The sequence below is a fragment of the Calliopsis andreniformis genome, chromosome 9 (genome assembly GCF_051401765.1).
Source record: "Calliopsis andreniformis isolate RMS-2024a chromosome 9, iyCalAndr_principal, whole genome shotgun sequence".
Lineage (NCBI taxonomy): Eukaryota > Metazoa > Arthropoda > Insecta > Hymenoptera > Andrenidae > Calliopsis > Calliopsis andreniformis.
Genome location: NC_135070.1, coordinates 9,689,558 through 9,714,332, shown reverse-complemented (window position 1 = coordinate 9,714,332; position 24,775 = coordinate 9,689,558). Strand labels below are relative to the sequence as shown.

The window sequence follows — 24,775 nt, the reverse complement described above, 5'->3', positions numbered from 1 at the left end:
GGTAGCCATCGGTTTCCCGAAAATTGTTATTGAGCCTATTGAAGGGGGAGGAAATTCTGTTTAGGAATTCCAGGTATCTTGGGACACAGGGGTATGGGTTCGTTGACCTCTGACCGCGGCGCCTTGAATGTTCTCAATTTTTTTTTGAGCCAATTCCTCTAGATTTTCAACCCGTTTTTAATACCCTTGTTAAATTTGGAGACTCGAATTTTTTGATCATTCTGTGTCAGATATTTCTGAAGATAAAAAAATAAGCGCTTCGCAAAAATGATTTGGAACCTCCTTAAGTTCGAATTCCAAGAATTTTTGGAACTTATATTATTCCAAGATTGTGATGCACGAAGATGAAGAGGGCGACTTCGCGGTCTTGGCCATCAAACCGCTTCGAAATGGCGGTGAAAGCGACAAGGGTCTGAGCAGAAGGGGATTCTGAACGAGCTTCACAATGTATGGTTCAACGATCATTATTAGCGATTACGAAACGATCGGCTGTACAATAATTCGAGATCTCGGATCACAAATGTCCGTACAAAAACACGGCGCGACGACGGCGTGTCTTTAATTGACGTCTATAAGATAAGGTGATGTGAGATGATACAATGCAAAGGAGACGCCGTTACTCTTGACTCTACCGTTCCTTTAATAAAATTAATCGTTTAGATGCTTATCACAACAGGTAGAATATGTCGTAGGAACCCTGCCTGTGTCTTACTTCCTGTACCTAACAATTAGTTACAATCTCTTAGCGGAATGTCGCGGTTATTACAATTTTACAGAGAGACCACTTCAGCCATTCTTCTCTTTTCCGTTCGCCTTTGCAACGTCCCCGGTTTTCGAACGCGGAACACGTCCATCTTTCGTAGAAACGATTCTACGCGCGCAAGTCTAACGAGAAAGAAACAAGGAATTAAAAAGAAAAAAAAGGACTCGAAGAGGGACAGACAAATCCAGATAGAGAGAGAATTTTAGATAGAAAGAAGAGAAGTGTGCTTGTCTCGCGCGTTTCGCTCAAAATATCTTAAATACAATCGTTCCACGAGTTTCTTATCAACTGACAGACTAGATACATACTTATATTACAGTGTTCGACTTGCCGGAAGTCGCTAGTCGCGTTGGATCGCAGCGATGCTTAAACATCGCCGAACGAACGCCTCTTCCATCTCGCCATTTGAATACGCTGCAGCCCGCTTGAACGGAAACGTGCGCTTGCTTCGAAACGTAGAATTGAAAGTCATGGGAATGTGAGAGAAACGAGACCGTTCTGAGGAGACGATGAAACGGAAACTCGAGCGCCTCCGAACGATCGATTCGAGCGTTGTTCTCGGCACCGGAAGTCCTGGCGGACAGACGTGGTGGGAAGTTGGACAGATTTTGATAATCTTCGTTTTGATACTGATACAAAATATTTTAAACGAGTAAATTGAAATGTTTCATTTGATTTGTCAACCATGGAAGACGAGTTACTTCTTTAATCGAATATACTGTATTAAAAATGATTTTAATATTTGTAAGTATTTGCAGATAATTGGAAAAAATAGTGAGAGGCTGTGTGTGAATGAACTAAATCGTCTTCGTAGTTTTAGATTTGTTGATGCAGTCTTTAGTCTACTGATAGGACCTGATAAATTGAGGGGATTAGATAGTGTCTCAACATTAAATAAGAGATTAAATAAAATACTAGGATTCTCCTCATTTCTGTACGTTGTTTAAAATATTGCACAATTTAAGCATGTTCCAAGCACGCTAATATTTACATCCCCGATACATTACTTCCTCGATATAAACTCATCGGCAATCAAACAATGTCTCTGAACTATTCCCTCATAAGGCAAAATCGATCTGTCAACCTATGAATTTATCTTAAAACTGTGTCTCACATCCTACAACTTCAATGCTGATATGAATGTACATCGAGAAAATACTGTACCATTTTGCAAGACCCCAAAGTATCTTCCTCCAAATTATTTAGAAACATAGAAACCTAGTATGTCTTAACTCGCAAGAGATTATGAATACATCGCGTTTTCCAGTATTCCCAGTATTGCCAGATGCCGGGACAAAATGTCTTCCAGTGACGTCATAGGCTAGAAGAGTGGGAGAATCGTAAGGTATTTGACTGTGTTGCCTGCGGTACCCCCACTATTCTACTCTATGGCGTCACTGGAAGACATTTTGTCCCGGTATCTGGCAATACTATATTCTACATGCAGTACTCTCACTGTTGACACGAGTTTATATTGAACAAATACTGTACTTTTTTGGAAAATCCCAGAGTATCTCCCATCAAATTTTTTAGAAACAGAAACCCAGCACATCTTAACTCACAAGCAAGGATGGTATGAAACCTGCTATCCAGTGACATTACAAGTTAGAAAGAGAACTTTTCGAACAGAGTGGGAATTCTTAGCAATCACTGATTAGTGTAGTAATATTCACCTCATATAAAAAGTTCCCTTCCTACCTCATGATGTCATCGAACAACAACTTTCTCGATCTGACCACTGACTGTCTATACAGAACACTACAAGCATTCCCCTTCCCTCGTTTACCCCTCAACCGCTAAAAATTGTAATTCGATATTCTTGCATTGGCTCCAAATTCAAAATCAATTTTCTTCAAAACGAAGCGTTATATCAAAAATTTCTATCCCACATTCTCCTCTTACTCTGTCAGATAGAATCACCCCCTTTCCGCTTGTACCATCACTTCTAGGACACTCAGTATTTCCAAGAGCCAATATACAAGACCTTCCTCGAACCAGAACCTCTCGCGAGTTAAAAACCTCCGTCAACCCTCAGCCTACCTAATCCCCTCAGACCTCCCTGAAACCCAAGACAGCGAGGAGACCTCGAGCGCAAGTAAGACGAAGAAACAAAAAAGAAAAGCTCTAAAGCAGCGTATACATCGTCCAACCTCCGAACCAGCGAGGGTCCACGCGAGTAGCTCGTTCTCAACCAGACAACGCGATCGTGGCGAGCCTCGAGAAGGACAGGGCGGCGTGAGCGTCGGTTGGTCGCGGCGGGCCGACGGTCTCGTGAGCCGGACGGTGTTATTGCGAGGAGGATTGGGGTGGTTGGCCGTTAGGCGGGGGCGGTGGGGGCGGCGGCGGTTGCGGGTGCACCTGGTGGGGGAGGAGGGTGTGCGGCTGCACGTGAGCTGGATGATGATGGTGGTGCTGATGGTGATGGGAGTAGAAGATGGGCTGGGCGGTGGTGGGGGGGCAGGAGGTGCCGACGCCGACGCCGACCCCGACGCCGACCGAGTGCGAGAGCGCCGACGTGGCGACCGACGCTGGCGCAGCGGCGGCCGCAGGCGTCGCCGCCACCGACACCGTCACGCTGCCGGACGTCCCGGTCCCTGCGGACGCCTCGTGGTACAGTATCGGCACCCTGACCAGTCTCTGGGCGGCGTGCGCCATGTTTGCCGCCTCCAGCTCCGCGGCCAGCTGCCTCTTCCACTTGTTACGACGGTTCTGGAACCAGATCTTCACCTGGGTCTCGGTCAGCCGCAGCGACGCGGCCAGACCGGCGCGCTCCGACGACGACAGGTAGCGTTTCATGTCGAACGTGCTCTCCAGCTGGAACACCTGCGACCGCGAGAACACCGTTCGCGTCTTCTTCTTTCGCTTCATGCTGCTCGAGTCCCGTCCGTCCACGCCGACCTGCACGCTGTTTTGCCCGCCCCCGCCGCCACCCCCGCCACCGCCAGTGCCGCCGTTGCCGCCGTGGAGGCTCGTCGAGTTGGTCGATTCGCCCTCGCCGTCTCCCTCGGGACAGTCGTCCTGCTCCACGAGGTCGTCGTGGCCCTCGTCGCCTGTCGATGGACTCCTTGTCCGGTGCAGGCGATCCTCGCCGTTCTCGTCGTCCAGGTCGTCTGTGGAAACACGAAGGGGGGTTTTGGTGAGTAAAGGGAGTATAGATTCTTTGATGTTGATATAGTAATAATTTGCTGTGTGTAGGGTATTCCAGGTGTAGGAGGACAAGTTTTGGTATCTTATTGTATTCTTGTTTAGGATGAAAAGGGGTTATATAAATACAGGGTGATCCTCTTGCTTGGAGACTCAAAGACAGTGCCGTCATGAGAATATGACAGCGCATAAGGGCACTGTGAGCCTCTTACGTCACGAGAGAGTCCCATTGCGATATTTTCACAGTGGTATCAGTTTGAGTCTTCTAGCTTGAGGATCACCCTGTTTAAGGGCGTTTAGGGAGTGTTTTCTCCCTTTTCAAGGTGCTGCATGTGAGGGAGTTTGAAATATGTACACCAGAATGTTTTGAGCATCTTCGACAGTCTCTCAAACGTCGCTGTCAAGGATGTATTATTGCATAAGAAAAACGTTTCCAACCATTTTTTTGGATATGTTACAAGTATTTTTTAAATATTTTCTCACAAACAAAAACTATTTATATATCAAAAAGTGAAGGAGTTTCTAGACCTATGTTTACATGACCTTTTTTCATCTTTAGGAAGAGTAGAATACGATGCCAAAGTTTGGTCATCTATTTCTGGGATACCCTGTATAGGGAATACGTTGATTCAGGTTCTGATCATTTCAGTCAATAGTGCGCTACGTTTTGAGAGATGCAATGGATTCGAAGAAATAGGTCCAAGTTGGTGGAATCATTGACTATACTACTGAAACTATTGAATTCAGGAACTCCATCACAGGGCGCATTGAGAGATGTATCTAAGATTGATATTTTTGTAAATTGTGAATAAATTTATGACCTTTCCAGTTTTACCCACGTTTAGTTTTTAACGTTTTTTAACCCCAAAATTGCAATATTAACACTTCAAGAACAGGGTATTTACTGAAAATTGTATTTTCATATAAGAATGTGTATTTCAAATACTATTATTAAAAGTCAATGAATTTAATCTAGATTGAATTCTTACTAAAAAGATATTAAGATATCAAGTCAAATAATCTTGAACAATGTTCAAGGGTTAAACATACCTAATAAGATGTTTAATGACCTAATAAGAACAAAGAATCTAACAACTAAAATTTTTCATTAAAACTCTAAATATCAATAAAAAGTCTTTCGAATAAAGTATGACACGTTCACCTGTGATATCGATTGCAATAGATGGCGGTTCATCGATATCGATTAACGTCTTAATTTGTCGATATACACGCGCGAGCATGCAGGTAATGGAAACATATGTTTGGAGGTAGAAACATTCGAATCCCAGCCGATGATCGGTAGTTTATGATCATTGCTGCAAATGCAGATGGCTAAATGGATGCTATCATGAGCGTGTTATAAATTTTAACGCAGTTCAGCCTGAAGCAATGAAGCTGCATCGATCGAGCGGATTGGCCTCGAGAATCACGTTCCATTGTCCCCCCACTTGGCGATCGTGCTCCAACTTTTACCTCCGCTGGCCATTATGGACCTTTTAAACTCTATTATTTCCGTAAATGAAGAAAAAAGATTGTAACGTCCATAAAAATTATCTTTTTACAAAGCTGAGTTCGCTTACCACTTCAACTTTAATATTCCTTAAACTGGTGGAAGTAAAAAACCTTACAGGAACCCTTAAAGGGGAAGACGACCTGTTCCATTTAAAAATAAAAGTAAGCAGAAGACGGAAGTACACAAATGCAGCATTAAAAATGCCATCTTTTTAACAATTTAAAGAAAATTAATGTCATCCTTTAAAGCACTCGGTACGTTTATAATATTTCATAAAGTACATCTCGATCTTCAACAATTAAATGAATTTAATCGGATGGTTGTACAATATGATAAACAGCAGTAGTGAGTGACAAGGCAATACAGTGGCATGATTTCGTGCTATTTATCCAGGATTGCGAATGTGTAGTAGTTATGTAGCTAAGTGCACTAATTAACTGTTTGGTTCTTTAAAGCGTTCCTCTCGTGGTCGACCAACACAGGATCGAGCAGGAGATCTCTTTTGTTGTATTGACGATGAATAAATTCTCTCGAGCGTGTATCGCGTGGACTGGATACATGCATACATTGTCCGTCAATTCACCTCGAATGGTGTTGCATTCAATACGTAGTCGATTGATAGTCGCGTTAATTAATATTCTATTTATCCATTTGGCATAATTGCTTCGGATCCCGCGTGGAAACAGTGTTGTACCACTCGCTGAAATATCTGTCGTTCCCGCCTCCTCTGCATTACGCTTTTCACTCAAAACTCGATTTTCCCCTTTCACAGATCTATTGCGAATTCACAAGTCTCGCATACGATATCTCTGTGGCTGTAAAGTAAAACGACTTATGTCACATCTTCAAGAAATTCGAGTTAAGGCCTTGATTCAGATCTAGATATTTCACTTAAAAATAAGGGTTCAAAAATGCTCAAGTCCATAAGACAGTATTGGAGATGAGAACTTTAAATGCCAATGTCTTAAAAACAGAAATATGTGACTTAGGTCAATTTGCCTTACAACCACAGATTTACTTACTATAAACTTGTGAATCTGTACAAAAAGAAGTATCCATAGTCGAAGACACACAATAATTATAATTTACGAAAATAAAGAAAACGCTCGTATTGAAATTTCCCACGTGGAAAAGTATTTCCACATAAAATCAGCATTAATAGATACCAATTTCATGGGAGTGTATTGACCACTTTTGGATCTAATTATAATCTAAACTTTAGGCACCCTTATCTCTCCCTACTTCTCTACTCATAAATATTTTGCCCGTCTGACAATCATTTCCTCTTCCTCTTACTAAATCCAATCATTCTTCGATCAACGAAGGAATACACCACAAGCCATTCACTGAGAAGAAAAAGGAGGAATCGAAAAGACCAAAGCTTGTTTGATTCGAAGCCACCTGGAAACGACTAGGGGATGGTATTCTTGAAAGAATCGTCTTTGCGCGGGAGGTCGAGATGATGGAGACGGACGTAGCAAGACGTGCAGTCGTGAGGGATGAAGAGAGAAGGGTAAGGCGAGGGTCTCTGTGCACGTTGTACGCGTAAGTGTATAAACGCGAGAGTGGACGACGAGTAGTACGGCTTCCAGGGCTTCCACCACGACAAACCAACGTCGATCGCCTTACCCGCCGATCGTTTTACTCCTGCCACTTCGCCAAAATACTCAACTACATAGTAGTTGGCTATTGCTCGCACCTTGAGACAGAAGGACGAAGTCCTGATAGCTCGACTGACAATTGCTTCGTCTGATTTTAGATTCAACGTAGGGTATAGTGTTTGCAATTTATAATTAATTTTGTAGATTACTATATTTATATGTATGATAATGTATTATTGGGGATAAAATATGGGAATATTTTAAATTGCAGTTCTGAAATAATTAAGAAGTACTAAAATATCTGTACAATGTGCTAAATGAATATGATTAAAGAAAGCAATTCTCATGTCAGACTGCTACAGTTGGATTTTACTGTTCTAGTGGTCACTGCTCTTCATGGTCTGGCTAATGTTAAGAGCTTTCAATAGACAGTGATGCTATTTGATTCTAAGTTTTGAGGACTTTACCAATTTTACCAATTCGTATTGTATTTGAGAAACGATATTGGAAGTATTTCTATTTAATTATGTAGATATAAAGTGTTTGAATATTCTAGCAATTTCCCCTGTTGTGCATGTTTCCTGTATAATTTACAATTACTGGAATTAAATTGTGATGGATGTATCGATTTTGAATTTGACACAAACTTTAACTCTCGCTAATAAAAACTCTAATTACTTCCAGTGTAATAAGAACGAGAAGAAAAGCTATACAGTAAATGCAAACATTTCTGAACTAAAATCATTTCCGAAGAGCTTCCAGATAGAAATCCTATTCCACACAATTTTCAAATTGCATGAAACGAGATGCCTGACCCCATACTGGATCATGAAACCGCAGAGAGTAAAACGAAATCCACTGCCACGTAACCAAAATACTCTCGAAAAAATCGAGTCTACAGTTCTCCCGAAACCGCAACGATTAATCAAATCAAACCAAACGACCCGAATACTCAATTCCACATAATACTCAACTCGTTCTCAGAGGCTAATCCCAGACCAGGAAGAGACTCTACGTACACCCTCAAGGTTAAGTAACATTCCCCAGCTCGTTCAAGGGCACGTACATTGAAGGACAATGCCACGTGACAACATGGAACTCGTTTTATCCCATTTTCACTACGCTCCGTAACCACGCGACATAAAAGGCAAAACTTGCCAGCCCACCCCCGTAATAGGCGTCTCTGGGTTACTCGACCCTCAACGCCCAAGTGTACAGTAGTCCAGTACCCACAAGTCGTCGTAAGTGTCCCACTGCCCTCTGTTCCCACGATTCCTCTATCATTTGCCCCTCCGATGATATACAAAGTCCATTCATCGAGAACTCACCCCTTTGCGGGAAGGTAGCGGAAGCTGGACTGACGCGGCTCAGGGTGCCGACGACGTCGCTTGGCGACGGATGCTCGAGCGTCTGCAGGCCGTGCGTCGGCCTCCATGGAAACGGCCAACCGCCGCCGCCTGGCAGGACGCCGCGGATGCCGTCGGCGTCGACGATGTCCGATTGGCCAGTGACCTGGACAGCGTTGCTCAACGCCGAGGAGGCAGCCGCCAGCCTCGAATGGTGTTGGTGGTGCTGCTGCTGGTGGAGGTGCTGCAGCGTCGACGGGAAGAAGACGCCGCCGACGCCGATGCCCACTGGGTAGCGGCCCGCTATCAGCGACGACATCAGGCCCAGTCTGAAAGCAGAGAGTAGCTTTGGCTAGTTGTGGGAAAGGGAGCTAGAGGTACAGTTAAAAGTATGGGACCACTTAGTTCTTTGTTACTTTTTATACTATCGGCTGATGTGGTCTGATGCGTTAAGAACTTTAGTGTTTAGTTGTACTGTGGCGCTAAAATTTCCTTTGGTAACACAGGGCGTGGGTTCATGTTTTCGGTTAGAAAGTGTTGGTTATTCAGGGTTGGTAAATACAAACTCCACCACAGGGATGGGATGCTGTGGTTACTCCATTTCTGGTTTCTTTGTGATGCATACTCTGTTTTTGTATTTTAAAGAGAGAGAATCTAGATTGACTGAAAAATTAGTATAAGTACTTATATTTGTGGCTGTAAGCTATTAAAGTTACAATTTCAAGAAGATTGAGTTTATCCTCGAATAGAAGTCTGTAAAATAGATTTTGTGTTAATAAATACGAAAAAATTGAATAAAAAAGACTCTTGCCTTAAAAGAACAAACAATTGAGATTCAAAGTTTGAAATTCATACCTTGAAATTAAGAGTACGTAACTTATACTCTTTTCATTTTTTCTCCATTACCCTGCCACATAACGAAAACTAGGTACAAGTAATCAAAAATACTTTCCCAACAGTGTATTCCCCACTTTCTTTACATCACGTCTGGACAATTATCTAAAACAAGCTATTACACATTCCTTGATCAATAGCCTGAAAAGCTATTTAGTAATTCCTAGTATCTAGGTCGCGTAAATAAAACTGAAAGTGCAGTAACAGTTTCCTCCTGGAAAAAGCGTAGAATTCAAACGATCAACGTTTATTCCGCCCAGTCGACCGAGCCCTTCTACCTCGATGCAAAGAAACCTCCATTGCATTTCCCGCAACCTGATGATTCCAAAAAGAAGCGAAGGAGCTGAGACCAAGAGGGGTTGGGGGGGTTCGATTAACATCGACGGTCCTGGGGATTCAGGAACAAGCGAGCCACTTGGTCGTATTTTTCGCGGGTTTTCCGGATCGTTTCGAGGCAACGGGAGCAGCCGTAAAAGTGAAACCGTCAGGGGAAATGTTTTTCCAGGCGAGCCGTTTAAAGCCGCGCTCTAAATAAAACACCGCTAAAAAACTTGGATTAAAAACAGCGGCCGTAGCGTTCTGAATGCTGAACGTCGAGCTCACTGCGCGGATCGCGTCCGTGTCCGAGGCGTCGAGAGCGCGATTCAGCCTCGAACCTGTCTTCTCTCTCGAAAAACTGGCAAATGTTTCCAAACCCATTTATCCAGTCCGCAGCCGCGCGGAAGCGAGTTCCATTCTCTGTTTCGGGCAGAGCGACGAGTCGGGGCTGAGAGGAAGAGAAAAGGCTGAGAGGGGAGAGAATCGCGTGTATTGGAGCGAGCGTGCTCGAGCGTTTCAACCCCCTGCGTTCCTCTCCTCTGGAAGCCATTAATATCTGCTAGTTGGTCCTCGGGCTCAAAGGAATTTCGAGTGTTATGCCTATTAAGGGCGACGCTTGCGTCGCAACAATGACACCAGGCTCTCCTTTAGCCTCGTTATTAACAGCGAAAATCCGCTTACGTCTGCAACCGAGAGTCGTACCTGCCTCGCTCGATCCTCGAGTTGTACCTGCCCGCGGGAGGACACGCGTTCACTGTGAACGAAGTAACGAGGTGTTCTTGCGAGTGGCGGTGTTTGCGAGTCGTGGGTACAATTGCTGCTTTTGCTCGTTGGTTATGGCCAATTGGGGCCCGTTGTGCTCGCCTATGGCATCTGCTGCTGAGGTTCTTAAGTAAATGTACTGGAAATGGAGATTCTGGGGATATGGGAATGGTGGTGTTGGGAATATGTGTCTTGGGGAGGTGGGTTATGGACAGAGTTCTTGGCGGGAATGCTAGGTATTTGCAAGTGCAATTCAAGAATACTAGAGCTTATAACTTGTGACTCGTTTGTGGGTCAATATTGTTAGAGTACGCTGAAGTACTTAGAGGAAGAAAGATAGAGGGGTGGAATAATTTAAAGTAGAGTTTTGTTGGTAAGAAAAAGAAGGAAGATAATAAATGAAGAATTTGTAAATTCTAATAAACTTAAGTGTGGTTGAAGAAATTACAAAATAGAAGTAGATCTATAATTATTCAATGGGAATTACAACTAAATTACTTTTCTCATCAAACACTATTTCAGGTCAAACCTCCACCTACCCAATAAGAACCAGATTTTTCTCATCAAAAGCTTAATCACTGTTGCTCTACGCTAATTAATTTCCTCTTTATCCATACCACTATAATTTCTAACATTCTAATCCATACTCAGAATTTCCTTCTAATCCATAATCCAAAACCCCCCTAGTCCCCCAATTAAAATATTGCCTTTTCCATCGAGTATTTCTCCGCCTCAAAAAATCGCTAAAAAAGATTGCATCGAGTCCAATAATTGTACATCTCTCTAAGAAGTCTCTGAACGAGGAAGGAAACAATAAAGCTCATTCTACAGCTCTTTCAACGAGTACATATACCTGTCCCCAGAGAGCGGAGCGTCGCGTATCTACGAGCAGAGCTCTCAATTATGCCAGCCATTTCAGCGGGTCGCATGTAACAGCCGGCCAACGTCCGTGTACGAGCGATCGTTACTCCTGATCCAGCGAGCGGCTAAAGTGCAGCTGCGACCGCTTGACGCGGAGCAACTTGACGCGAGCGCCGATTTGCGGTGACGATTTAGTTCGGCAGAAATGTAGGTAGGTAGGTAGCTCGGTTCTGGCGTGAAACGCGGTGGAAGCAGAGAAGCCGAGGCTTCGGAAGCCGTACCGCTTCCCCCCTGTTCCTGGCTCGCTTGCCTTCCACCAAGCCCAACGATCTGATCGTCGTTTTCCTCTTGCTCGTACAACGATCGTCGCCGATTCCGTGCAGAAGCTCCTCGACCGAGCTGATACATCGGATATCGTGGGATTCCTTAATTGTCTCTAGCTACAGTTCAGGGATATTAAGGTGGCTAATGTTTCTGTTTACAAAGACGTAGCAATTACACTGCATTCGAGGCAGGGTAGTGAGGGCGAACTGAATCAATATGAGTTTCGAGAAAAACAGTTTTTATTTATTTTCTGTAAAAATGAATAAAATGAAAAGTAGTTTTGAGATTGTTGAGTTCGCTCTTAGTATTTGTAATGACTCATTTGATGAGGAATTTATATGGGGAAATGGGTTGATCTAAGTGACTACAGGACGTCGTGAGCATTGCAGGGAGATTATGAGGAAATATTCTTATGATTAGGAAATGCATAGTGTTTGACATTTACTATTTGTCATCGTTTAGATTTGCATATTCGTCTAAGGGAGTGTGGATATTCTTAGAAATGGTAGATTGTAAGTGGGATATACAAGGGTATTTAGGAACAAGATTTCTTGTTTAAAAACAGTGAGTAGTCTTTAGTTAAGTGAAAATTATGTAATATTGTCTCTAAGGTTTAGAAAACATAGTAGATAGTAATCCAATTAAAAAGGATATGCATCATTATCACAAGAGAAAATATAAACTAAGATTTTTTGCAATTGTATAATAATCTTACTATTATTAATAATTATAAATCTACTACGTATAAATTGTAAATAATATTATCTAATAATTCACACGTTCCTGTCATATAATTTGACAAACATAAAGAAACCTCAAGGTGAAAGAGACTTGGTTATAGGGTTCACGATGAAGGCTAGATTTCGTTAATCAGAGTTTGATTACATGAGTTTTTTGGTTGAGGTGGTGACGTGTTATTAGAAGGAAGGGTACGATGAACTAAAGGCTTCTCAAATTTTTCGAGACACTGATTTGAGCCGTGCTGATCAATAAACACCTGCTAAGTGCATCGATTACTAATGTTCGGCGAGGCTGATTCAACTGAGGGTAACAGAGAGACGATTGAACAAAGAAATAAAGATAATTGAAGAAAAGTACACCTATAGAACTAATATTTTTGCAACAAACGATGATTCTAAATCTCTTAATTTTCAAATAATTTAAAATATTTTATAAGAAAAAAGAGGACCTCTTCAACTAGGTACTTTTACATATTACCCTGAAGAACATCGCAGACCCCAAATCTGTAGATACAATCCACACAGGAATTAGAGCCCAAAGTTTTCCCTCAAACGCAAAGTACAATCCCAGGGCGTGTAAATTAGTCTAAACGCTCGAAATCTGAGATCAGTCCCGAAATCTCAAAAGAAAAGGGAGCGAATTACCCACGAGCAAAGAATATCTCGCCAGGAATCTCCATCCCTCAGCGAACCGCCCAGAAAACGGGAGGCTTAAAAGCTTCTCGCTTTGTTAAGGAGCTATCAGTCGCCAGCTAATACGTGTCGCACGATAATTGCTCCTCACCTTGGCTCCATCCAGGAACGACACGCGATCCTTGCCCTCTGTCTTGCATCGATATCCAGGAGGGTGGCAGCGTAAGAAAAGCTGCCGAGAGCGGAGGAAACGCAAAGGAGGAGTAGCCCACAGATGCCCCAGGAAAGATAAAAGAAATCTGACAACCGCCTGTTTGTAAGCATCCAAGGGTGGCTCTTTCTCCAAGGAGCAGGTATAAACACCAAACACTCTGCTCGAGGAGCGTGCTCCACCTTTTTCTGCCTAATTCTTGCGCGGCTTATGTCTCCTCTTAGGTAGCCAACGGAATGAATGGCCCGAGGAGGCTACGCCGAATGGAGAGGGTCTCTCCTTTCTTTCGGCGCAACTTTCTCGCTCGAGCCACTTCTCCTTCGCTCGATCGATTCCTCGAGGGTCCTCGACTTCGTTCGAGGATCCTCCGCGACGCTGTTGTCCCTCGCCTCTTCTTCCTCACAGACGGTTTCATCGTCGCCGCTTTCGGTGATCTTATTGGCTCGATCGAGTGTCCGCGAGAGGAAACTCGTTGATTACGAAGCCACTCCGACCCAACCCGCCACCTTCAACCTACCCCCCACCTCCCCGCTCTTCGTCTGCCTAATCGGATACAGACGGCTTTGGTGAAACGCGACGGTGAATATCGAGTCGAATCGAAGCGTCAACCGACGACGCTGTTGTATCGATTCAGCGTCGTTGGTCAAGCACGAGGTTGGATTCTTTCGCCACGGGATCCTACGGCCAATTTGTCCGTTAAACTTCCACCCTCCTCTTACCTCCCCCCGTATCCCGTCGTAACCCATCGTTCAATGGAGAACATATTATCCCTTTTCACGTATTGATTATTATTCCACCTTTAGCTCGCGTTGCTTGGCGCGCGGTAAGTGCCATTCTCGTATATAAACTCTTTATGCCGTGGTTAACGATCGCTTGTAACACGATACGTTTCGTCGTGTACCGTTACAGCGGGGGGTTGCTTTCGGGTCGTAGACAAGAAGGAGAAAGTCGATCGCGCATGATGGCGGGCAATCGCTCGCGAGCAGTGCTTCTTTTCGGATTTCCAAGCGTTTTTGGAAGCCTTTGCACGCTCGAGTTTCCTGTCTCTTTGGGGTCTCGCTTTCGGAGGGTTGATAATTCAGTTTTTGAGACTCTGTGTTAAATTATGTGACGAAGACTCGATGAGGACTTAGTGTCGCTCGAAATTTCAATGATAATTCGTTTCGAACTCTATGGTATACACTTCTGCGAAGGAGAAATTTAATCGAAATTTGAAATTCGATGAATATCGTGCACTTCATCGTATTACAGGTTCGCTAGAAATGTGTAATTTTCCTTTTATTTAGAAACCGAATTCAGCTTTTTACAGATTTTGCGGAACATTTAAAAGGGCTGACGATAGGTGATATATTCGGTACCATTTAGTTAAATAACGGGATCGTGTCGTATTGACACACAGGCAGGTTCTGTTTTTATCGATTCGACTGGCTACGCTCATGGTTACGTACTGACTCATGAAGTGTCATTACGATGACCCAACAATGAGTTATTGGCTTTCAAAGTGCTCGGCTAAATCCGTTGCTTGGCTTCGCTCCGTTCGTTGCTTGTTACAGGCCAAGTGGAGGATTTATGCTCGCGCCTACACGTCAGGAGACAACTTCATTCCGTTGGATTTCAAGGAAACAACTTAATTGCTTTAACACGACGGCTTGCTGGCTTTAGAACGCGACCAGGACACGACCCCTTCGCCTGGGAATTAATTACGTCAGACATCGCGAGAATTTCTTCTCTTATTAAAAAGTTGTCAGACCAGGGGGACGCTTCAGCCCTTAAACGACAAATCATTTAAACGAGTTTCAAGCGATCCTTGACGATCCTTAATTAGGAATAAACAAACATTTCCTTTCGAATTCAAAATTAGATTAAAGTGGAAAATTGAGAAGTTTTTAAAAATTGTCGATTGTTGAACATGTCTGAACTCAATTTTTTTTTGAAAGAAAAATTATTTGATAAGAATTCAGATTTAGTGTTATGAAATTTGAACTCAAAAGTGGAACGTAGAAGACAAGGAAAATGTTAAAGATTTAATGTTACTTCATCAAAATATTTATCTAAGTAGTATAAAGGAGACTACAGGTAGTTATGTAATCTTAAAAAGTCTTGTTAAGGGGATAAGAAGCTGTAACAGGGAGTGAAGTAAGAAGAAAAGTAGTAGCCTATAATGTATACGAACCGCTTTATACATTTTTATAATCTTAAAATACAAACTGTATATAACGTTTTGTGGGTGGAACAGGAAAAATATGTAATACACTTAGGTAAATTTTTAAGTGAATGAATTAGAAAATGTTTGTGTACCTATTTTTGAGCTAAAATTAGGGAATGTATAGTTCAGTGTACTTATGTTATACAACCATAGTGTATTGCATAGAATGCAAGAAATGCAATTCTATGGTAAATAAATAAAAAGTATAATCTAACATTTCTTTTTACACACGATTCCATTTTCGATGAAATTGAGTTTGAAAATTGGTGTGGTCCGCGCGCGATTGACGAGCTACACTCTTCACGAATACCTCTAATCACTGAGAAACGTTCAGTATTTCTAATAAAAAGAGGAAAAAGCAAATTTGATTCAAAATGAATACGAACCATTTCTGGTGAAACCTGTCGAATTGCATTCCATCGAATTACATACTGGTATACTCACTTTCAGACTCAATTTCCTTGAAAACGCGTGCTCAAACAGGCAAATTGTATCCCGCACATTTCATTCATTTTTACATATCAAATCACTTTGTGTAATTGATATTTCGACCACTGGACGTGATTTAATTCGAACCTGACGAGAAATTCAGCGTGTCCATTAAAACTTATTAAAAACGTTGAATTCAATTATCGAAGAATTATCTAAAAGAACAAGGACATAAAAAACGTATCATCCATGTTTCCATTATTTTGAACTACTTCCCTGGTAGCCGTCTCTTTCGAGGTTCTCGATTTGAGGAAAGAATAGAGGCGTCATCAGCCTCGACGAAAGTCGGAGAGAAAAAGGAGAGGGGATGATAGGGAATCGAAGAGATACATACATATACGGGCGCAAGCCAGAGGAAAGGGGTGGAAACCAGAGAAAGAGGGATACTGTGTTTCGATACGATTATTATTCGTGGTCTATTCCCAGCTACCGTTCATTCCACATTTGTTTCCGACGTTGAACATCCATATCGCCCTCGAACGGGCGATCATACACAATGGGCTTTATCGTACTTTCCTTTGAAACTTGGAGCGCGATTCCACGCTAATTAACGAATCATTCATCGGCGCTGTAATTAACGAGGCCGACTCTGTCGCGGATTATCTCGGCCCAGGGATCTTTGCGCCCATATAGACGTCGCGCGCCCGCGGTAACGTTACTGAATATCGTTGCATCCCCTTTGCAAAAGAGGCCTGCGTGACTTTTGCTGACGCGAGAACAGAAAGAGCAGCGTCGAAAATAGAAAGGGAAAAAAAAATATTCTTACGATCCTTCCTGCATCCTCGCGTTTCAATGAGATCTCGGCGAGATATCTTTCTGTTCTTACCCCTCCTCCACCCGAGTTTCTCTTTTTTTTTTTTCGACTCTACGCCGTTACATTTGTTGCTTCCCGCTTCTCGGAATAAACACGCGGTAATTAGATTGGAGCCGTGTGAAAAATGTTGAGGATAAACGGGAGACGCGTTTCCATTCACCGCGCGTTCTGATTAATTTAGCCGCGAGTAGTTAGTTTTAACGCGGTTTCGCTCTGGTACCCTTTGAATCTGACGTTGCCTGGCTGACGAGGCGACAGGTGATTCCGTTTCGAGCGAGTCAATTACTGGGTCTGGTAATGCAGGAATGAGACCCATTGATAGTGGTCTATTGGAAGAATTTAGTAATCCTAAAATTAATATATACCTACTAAATTTAGGTAAGTGATATTGAGTAAAACGAGTGCAACTGAATTAGGGTTTCTCAACGAGGACGACGTAGCTCGCTAGGGGTAGCATCGAATTTTCGGCGAAAGAAAGATGGGGACAAGAAAAAATGGGGATAGAAAAAGAGAAAGAAAGGGACCAATATTCGGCAGAGAGTCTTAAGCCAAAAGAGATTGACATATCCTGATCTAAATGTTGTAAGAAAGTTAGAAGAAACTGTTGAATCTTATACAGGGTGACCCATTTGAAGTTTTACATATAGTTATCTCCTAAACTACAACTCGTTTCAAAAAATGTTTGAAATAAAACGTCCACCTAGAGAAAATTTGTAACTATCAAGATATTTCGCCGAAACAGAATAAGTTTTATTTCAAACAATTTTTTGAAACGAGCTACAATGTAGGAGACAGTCACGTGTTAAACTTCAAATGGTTCACCCTGTAGATTCACAGTACGAAACCGTTCCAAACATGCAACCACTCATTCTACTGACTGACGAGAGTGACACGTGCGCTCAGAATAAATTCCGAGAACCCAAAATCAGTGCCCAGATCGCAAGTGTCAAGGGGAACACGTGCACGTAGTTCCAACAGTAAACAATGACAAAATGTCTGAACATGAACGTACCCAGTCGCCTCTGCGTGCGATTCAAAGTATTCCTGGGAGCTCAGAAATTGTCAATGGATTCGATTGTGCAGAAAAATACATGCAGATAGCACACATGCATTTCCCTTATTGGTTGAATTGGTCACACCTATCAAGCATATACCAAACACTCTTCTTACCCCTGTGCCGTCTCACTGACAACTTCTAATCTCCTAACAGTACTTCCATGTCATCTAGGATCAGTCCACCAAAGGATCACTTCGACTCCCAATCTCAATTTCACTTCAACAGCAAATATTGACCTTCACGAAATTCCCCAGAAAAGTGATTCGAGTCAATCGAAACGCAGCCCTCCATTCTAGCAAATTTCTCATACAGAAAAAAAGGTCTACTCCAATAGATCTCAGTGCTGCCAGATTAGCAACCTTGAACAGTATCCTCGACAATGCTTCGCGGCCCCTTCCGAGGGAACCAGTTTCGGCTCGCTTATACCGCGAGCGGAGCTTAACGCGCTTCCGCAAACACAACGTCGTCGCGTAGGACAGACCAGGGGCGAGGTGAAATTCGCGGAGCGTCTAATTCGGATAATATCCTACACGGGAATCCTTTCCGCTGAAATCTCTTCTCCCTGGGAAATGCTATTACCGTAGCAGTTGAGGGGAGCAGTCGGGACGCGGAGGGGCGTTAAGCGTCCTGGAGACGGCGCAAGATTTCGCGGTGTAAGCTTTTCGCGTGCTTAGCCGACCTTGCGCGGGGCCGAGACTCCTCTGGATATTCCGTAGGCGGACGATTTGAATAATAAATCAAACCTAGAAGTTGCCAGCTTCCTCCGCGGAAGACGTAAGGGGCCGCGTCGAAATGGCCGGGATAGGTGGCCGTTTCCCTCCAGGGAGAGGCCTTAGGCTCCTTAACTTCGACTATGCCAGCGTTTCATCCGTTGATGTATTATGCACTCGCCGCCTAATTGATTCTTTTCTACTTTCCGTGGTTCGTGCGCGCCCGATACTCGATCCTCTTGCCTCGAGGATGTCCTGGGGCCTCGAGGGTCCGCTCGGGCTATTCTAGGGTTGAGAACCGTCGAGATTGCGGTATTCAGAAGTTGTTGGGAAGTTGGTCTCTATCTTGCGACTGGGAGATCGAGATTCGTCGATATTGCTATTCGAACCATTATTAGATACTTAACGCTGGTGGGTTCTTTTCAGCCTCTTTTTATCCTATCGTGATTTTTATTCCTTTCGATTAGATTCTTAATTTTGAGAGAAGTGGGAAACCGTTACTGTTGATAGATATTTCTTTGATTTCTTGATATTATACAGGGTTGGTGCAAGATTATTTAATGGCTCTAGGCAAAGAGGATTTAAGCGCCTCTATACACAAACTAAAATGATACTAAATACTAAATTAGTACTAAGTATATATATTTATAATAATTAGATAATATTTAGTTTATATTAAATTAAACAGTATTCTGATAGAGTTAGAAGATAGAGAAGATTTATCAATCTATCTTTTCTTTGTTTATGAGTTAGGTTGGCGCACCAAGGCCTAATGATAGAATCGGCTCTGATATTATATTAAAAGATTATTAACTACATTTATAACATGTAACGTGATGGTAATAAACAGTGTGCTAAGTAAGGTTTCGAAGAATTCAAAAGTATCAAAAATTTATACAAATAGGAATATTTCCATTTACTAAATAATGCTTACAATACATACTAACTTACAATATTAAAAAATTTTCCAGACCATTCCTCAATATCTTACACAAACAGATTGCTTTATAATAGTCTAACAGGGAACACTCTAATTTCCCTAAACTCCAATTGTTCAGTAATCGTACACGAAAAATCCCCCTACCCTCAAACAAAACACTATCGCGTTTCGATACGAAATCGACAGAACCATTGAGCTCATCGAGAGACCCTCGAGACTGGCCATCCAGGCTCACCCCCTGCGTACCCGTGTCACCGCGGTGCCCCATGGAAGTCTTTACCCTGTCCCTGGATCGAGGACGCGGGATCCTAATGGCGCGCACGAGTGGGACTTAATCAAATGGTAAACGGGTGGAAAACAAGCAATTGGAGGCATCGAGCTGGTAAGAGAGCGAGCAGCAGCCGGTTACAGGGGGGTGCCGTCAATCGGAAGGGGGGAGTGTAAATCTGATAAAATCATCTCGAACCCTCCCGTTGCAGCCCCCAGCGTGATCCGTGCTCGGGTTCCTCTCGCAGATATATCCGATATAGAGACGGGGGACGGCCCTAAGTAACGTAAGTAATGTAAGGAGGGTGGTTGTTGCTACGGTTGTTATTAAATGAGACAGCCTAATAGGCCCATTACGGACCCTTCGCTATGGACCATTCCCACATAATATAATCCTCACCGCACGCGCTCTCCGCCTGCACCCTGCTACTTTATCACACACCCCCTCCTGCTTCTTCTCTGATACCTCCCCGCCCCTGTGCTCCCGTGTATCTTGATCCGAGAGCACTCACGCCCACGAAAATTTCATCTGCGGTCCGCGTATACCGCCTTTCACTTTGCCCGCCTCGCTTTCTAATTTCGGAACGCGACGCGTCGCCCGACGGAAAACAAGGTCTCTTTGCCCGTGCACGAGGACCTTTGATAGTGCCCTTTCAGGGAACGTCCGAGGGTTTGATTTGCGCCATTCAGAAGACTCGACGAACTCCTGAGGGCTTTGGACACGCGTGGTTGTGATGTTCGTCAGAGTGTTTAGAGATGGTATTCTTGGGAATGATTGAGTGTTTCTTGAAGCATTGTTTGGTGCGAAGCTTGAAGACAGGGATTATTGTGTTTGCGATTATTACTTAGGTTACAGATAGGTTGTTTGGAGAAATATGATCTCCTTCGAGGAGGGGACTGGATTTGTATTCCCATCGGTTGATGCAATGGCAGAATTTAGCTTAAGATATCGGTGATTTAGGATTGGAGAACTTACAGTAACTTAGTAAAATTTTGATTATTAATTTGAATTTGTAATTAGACTTATCAAATTATCTAAAAAATATATTTCTAATAGCCAAATATCTATGTCCCAGTGATAGATTTCTTGTTATTCTATATAACACTAATTTCTGTAATTAAATCTGTATTCTTGATATTGAAATCAACTCCTTTTAATTTCACAACAAGGAACTTTCAGAATAAATTGAGACCAAAGTTCTAATCAGTGTTGCTCAGAGTCAGCAACGAAACGAAGCGCAATTGTTTTTCTTTGCCTTCATAGACACAATCAGTCGACGTTAATTTCACAAATATGGGACAACAGTGTAGGTCAAAAGTATGTGAAAATTTAGGTCGAGGTCAGTCTCAAGATTATACACAGCGGTGCGGAATCATTGATGAAATAGTTATCATGAATAGCATAGCTAGACCACGTTGCGGTGCAGATATAGAATTGATTGTGCATGCTTATTCATTATTAGTAAACACTGACAGCATTCATTTAACAACGTTTACGCGTTAATTCGAAATGTTAGTTGTACAAGAATATATATAACTGAATTGATGTGATAGGTATACTATTATTCTGGCTTGTATTACTGTTATTCAATCTGTGAAATTACATACATCTTCTTAAACTATAGCGAATGTGGAACACCTGCTAGATTGTTTACAATTGTGCTAGAGAAATTGTCTAATTAACGAGATAGGCAATTCGAAGATTCGCTAATACGACATTTAAATAAAAAATCATTGTTTTTTGTAGTAATTTGTAATAAACGACATCACAGAACAGAAGGAAATGATTCAGTAGACTCTTAACACGTGTAAAGAACTTTGATCGTGTTTCCTTTGACACCCCTTGTTTGTTTCCTTTAGAATTAAAAATCGATGTTCGAAAAACGATCGCTATAGTAGGTATTCGAAATTTATGCAAAATATAAATTTAAAATACAATGTAACTCATTTTGAAAAGGATAATCCTCTCTCTTCTATGAAACAGAGCTCACATTTGTGATCAGCTGTGTCGCAATCATGGCGGCCTAGCGCTCGGATTAAAAAAGCTAAGTTTCAAGATAAATATCTCTACAACAGTATTTTACGTAACATGTTCACGCGAACCATAATACTTCCCCTTAATCACTAGAAAAAAGTTGAAAAACTCATTCAATGCACACTGAATAGTACTCCAACATCCAGTTGTTGACAAGGTTTCCAATACTCTATCTCTGCAACAACGCAAACTATCACTACCCAACAAGTGTTCCCAGCTGTTAGCAGACTGTTCAAACAGCAACATCCACTAGTCACGTAAAGCATGAACGAATAAAACAATAGACCATTAGATTCTACCAATCACTGATCACAGCACGAAAGCAGAGCAACGAACACGATACTCTCCCTCAGTTCCATCCTCCACGCGTCATCACAAGTCTCCATCGACCTACCTCACAGAATATCGCTACAAATAGGACATACCTCGACAGCATCGCCAAGTCGGCTGACGCTTGGTGTCCCAGCAACGGGTTCGCAGCAGCGTCGCTGGGCGGCGAGAACGTGGACGCAGGGCTGGTAGCACTGGTTGCACACCCGATACCGATACTGGTCGCGTTGTTCCTGGCCTCGATCCCATGCCCGATCGTCGAGCTGCGTTGGCTGTTAGCGAACCTCAAAGGCGTGGGCGAGGAAAGGCCCCTGTTCGGGCTGTCACACGAGGAGCCGATCCTCTGCGAGTTCTGCGTCGGCGGCGAGTTCCTGTCCACGTCTGACGACTGCCTCTCGCCAGAGACCGTGGACGTCGAGTCGACGGGCGGCGACTCGGGCCTGCCGAGGATGCTGGAGATGCTGAAGGACGTGTACTGAGGGTTACAGGCGGGCCTGAGGGGCGGCTTGCCGACGTCGAAGCCGAACGAGTGGTGATTGTTGAGCCCGCAGCCCGCCTTGCCGTTCTTCTCCTGCAGGAGTAGCTCCGCGGGCGTGGAGCTGCTCCTCGAGCCCTCCAGCTCCAGGTCCTCCTCGGACACCACGGACACCTCGATCTCCGTCTCGCCAGACATCGTCGACGCCCGTCCAACGGTCCACGGTTCACGGATCGCCGAGCACTGCACTGTGGCTCCCGACTGCTCCTGTCCCTTCACCAAAGACACTCGACTGCTCACCTCTCTCACACACGATCGTTCTGCGTCCTCGCGTCCCACCGTCCCGTCAGAAGCGCGTCGGTTGCACCGTCGACGATCCGACGGACGTCGAGAGTCTATCCGACACGCGGAGCGACTCCAGGCGCCGCATATCAGGCCGAGTCCACCGTTCGCTGGCTCTCACAGGAGACTAGACTCTTGATCGCGACGCCTCCGTCGGCAGGACGTCCCTGGATCGGAGACGGATCGCTCGATCGCGCGACATTCGTAAGCGATAGCCTGGACGACAGGATGATAGGAGACAAGACACTTGGAGGGCCCACCCTTTCCAGAGTCACCCTTCTCGCCACCCCTCTCGTTCCTCAACCACCACCACCCCCTCTCGGAGGAACGTGTGTGTCTGTACGCCGCGATGCCTCCTTCTACCGCCGCCTACTAGCCCGACACGCACACCCGTGTGCTCTCTTGCCCGAGCTCGGCCTCACCTCCCCTCTGGCCGTCTGTCCGCGAGCACGTCGCGCGTAAAACCGCCGCGAGCAACACACCGTGCCACTTCCTCGAGTCACTTTCTCCTCCACTGAATCGTTAATCACACATCGGGGCTCCTCTCGTTCGACAAACCGAATCCTGATCGCTCCTTGGTTCGTTCACCCCGCGACTGTCGCTATGCGGCCACGGTCCGTCGCGGCTCTGTGTCACCACCGTTGGTTCGACGGCACGCGATGGTACGCGACGGCTGACCGTGGAAGGCCCGCCAGAGGACGGTGCGATGGAGTCACTCGCGCGAACTAGCGGCGACGAGGCGGACAGCTCGCGTGTCGCGACCGAGGTATGATGGACTGCGGATGGGCACTGTGCTCGCACTAAGGGTAGGAAAACGCCGGAGAAACCGCAGGTCACACGAACGAGGGCCTTACTCGAACATTCGCGCATGCAGCTAGAGCAGCGCGCCGAGAGACATCGGAGACGGAGAGGGAGCGAGAAGGAGGGAAGGAAGGAAGGACCAAGGGAGAAGAGACTGAAAGAGAGAAAGAGAGAGAGAGAAAGAGAGTGTGTGTGGTGCGTAGGGTGGAGGGACGAAGGGGAAGGGGATATAGGGGGCGAGAGAGAGGAGAAGATCGAGACGGGGGTAGGAAGGAGGACGGAGCGCGTGGAGTCACGCTTCGAGAGTCACGGGGTGGTAGTTGCGCGTCGGATAGATAGACTACCGAGGGACAGACGAACGAAGGGGTGGTTGGAAGGAGAGGGACGAGGACGGGGGGATGGAAGGGTGGTCGCGCGCGTAGAGGGGAGGCGGAGGACGGCTAAGCTGCAAGTTGTCGGAAGGGGTGTCGTTGTTGGAAGGGCAGGGGGCGGGGCGGAGCAAACGGCCCTCCGTGGGGGATGGATCTCGCGATTTCTCATAGGGTGGAGGCGCGATCGATGACTCGTGGCAGAGAGTATTCTGCACGGGGGTAGCCGTGGGCGCGGGCCAATCGCGTGAGCCGCGTCGTCCTTAACTCGAAAGATACTCGCCCTCGACGATCCCGCGGATTACGGCTGGGAGGGGTGGCTGCGGCGGTTCAGCGAGGCTACCCTACCCCCGAGGGGGGGTGGGGATAACACACAACTTCGCCGGTGGTGGCCGTGCCTGGCCGTGTTACTTATCCATTATAACACTCCAAGATCTTGATTTAAGCCTGCAGCCAGCGGTGAGCTTTTAACCAATTAGCCTTTATAGCCTACCCCCCTCGACACCCCTCGCTCCCTCCTCGCTTCACCCCTCCGTTCCTCGCCCATTTTAGCTCGTCTCCTCTTCCTAGCTACCCCCCTCTGGTGGCACGATGGCAGTTGCCGTACCACCTATATCCGTATTCTATACCAACGTCCTCGCCACAGTCGCGCGATGTACCCACCTAATCTACTGGTTCTCTCTGCCTCCCCCTTCCTCTCACCCTCTCTCCCTCTCTCTAGTTACCTCCATCCATCGCGCTCCCTCTTTTTCTCTCGCCTTCGGGCTCGCCCCCTCTCGCTCACCCTGCATAACCACATGCATTATGCGCGTCGGTGTATCAGAAGCCGCG

The 24,775-nt window shown here is 44.8% G+C and overlaps 1 protein-coding gene across 1 annotated transcript; it reads right to left on the bottom strand.

Annotated features, from left to right (window-relative positions):
* Positions 1 to 3,049: 3,049 nt before the first annotated feature.
* Positions 3,050 to 22,928, bottom strand: Hmx (H6 family homeobox). The gene is made up of 3 exons (XM_076384901.1): positions 22,054 to 22,928; positions 8,350 to 8,696; positions 3,050 to 3,873 (listed from the first exon to the last, which is right to left on the bottom strand). Exons 1-3 carry the CDS (start codon positions 22,629 to 22,631, stop codon positions 3,050 to 3,052), a joined length of 1,749 nt encoding a protein of 582 aa, XP_076241016.1. The 5' UTR covers positions 22,632 to 22,928.
* Positions 22,929 to 24,775: the final 1,847 nt, after the last annotated feature.

Coding starts and splice junctions, on each gene's coding strand:
- Hmx (XM_076384901.1), bottom strand. CDS start 22,631: ATGTCTGGCGAGACGGAGATCGAGGTGTCCGTGGTGTCCGAGGAGGAC. Junction 8,697..22,053: donor GACTTGGCGATGCTGTCGAG/GTATGTCCTATT, acceptor CTCTGCTTTCAG/ACTGGGCCTGATGTCGTCGC. Junction 3,874..8,349: donor CGCTACCTTCCCGCAAAGGG/GTGAGTTCTCGA, acceptor GTGTTTCCACAG/ACGACCTGGACGACGAGAAC.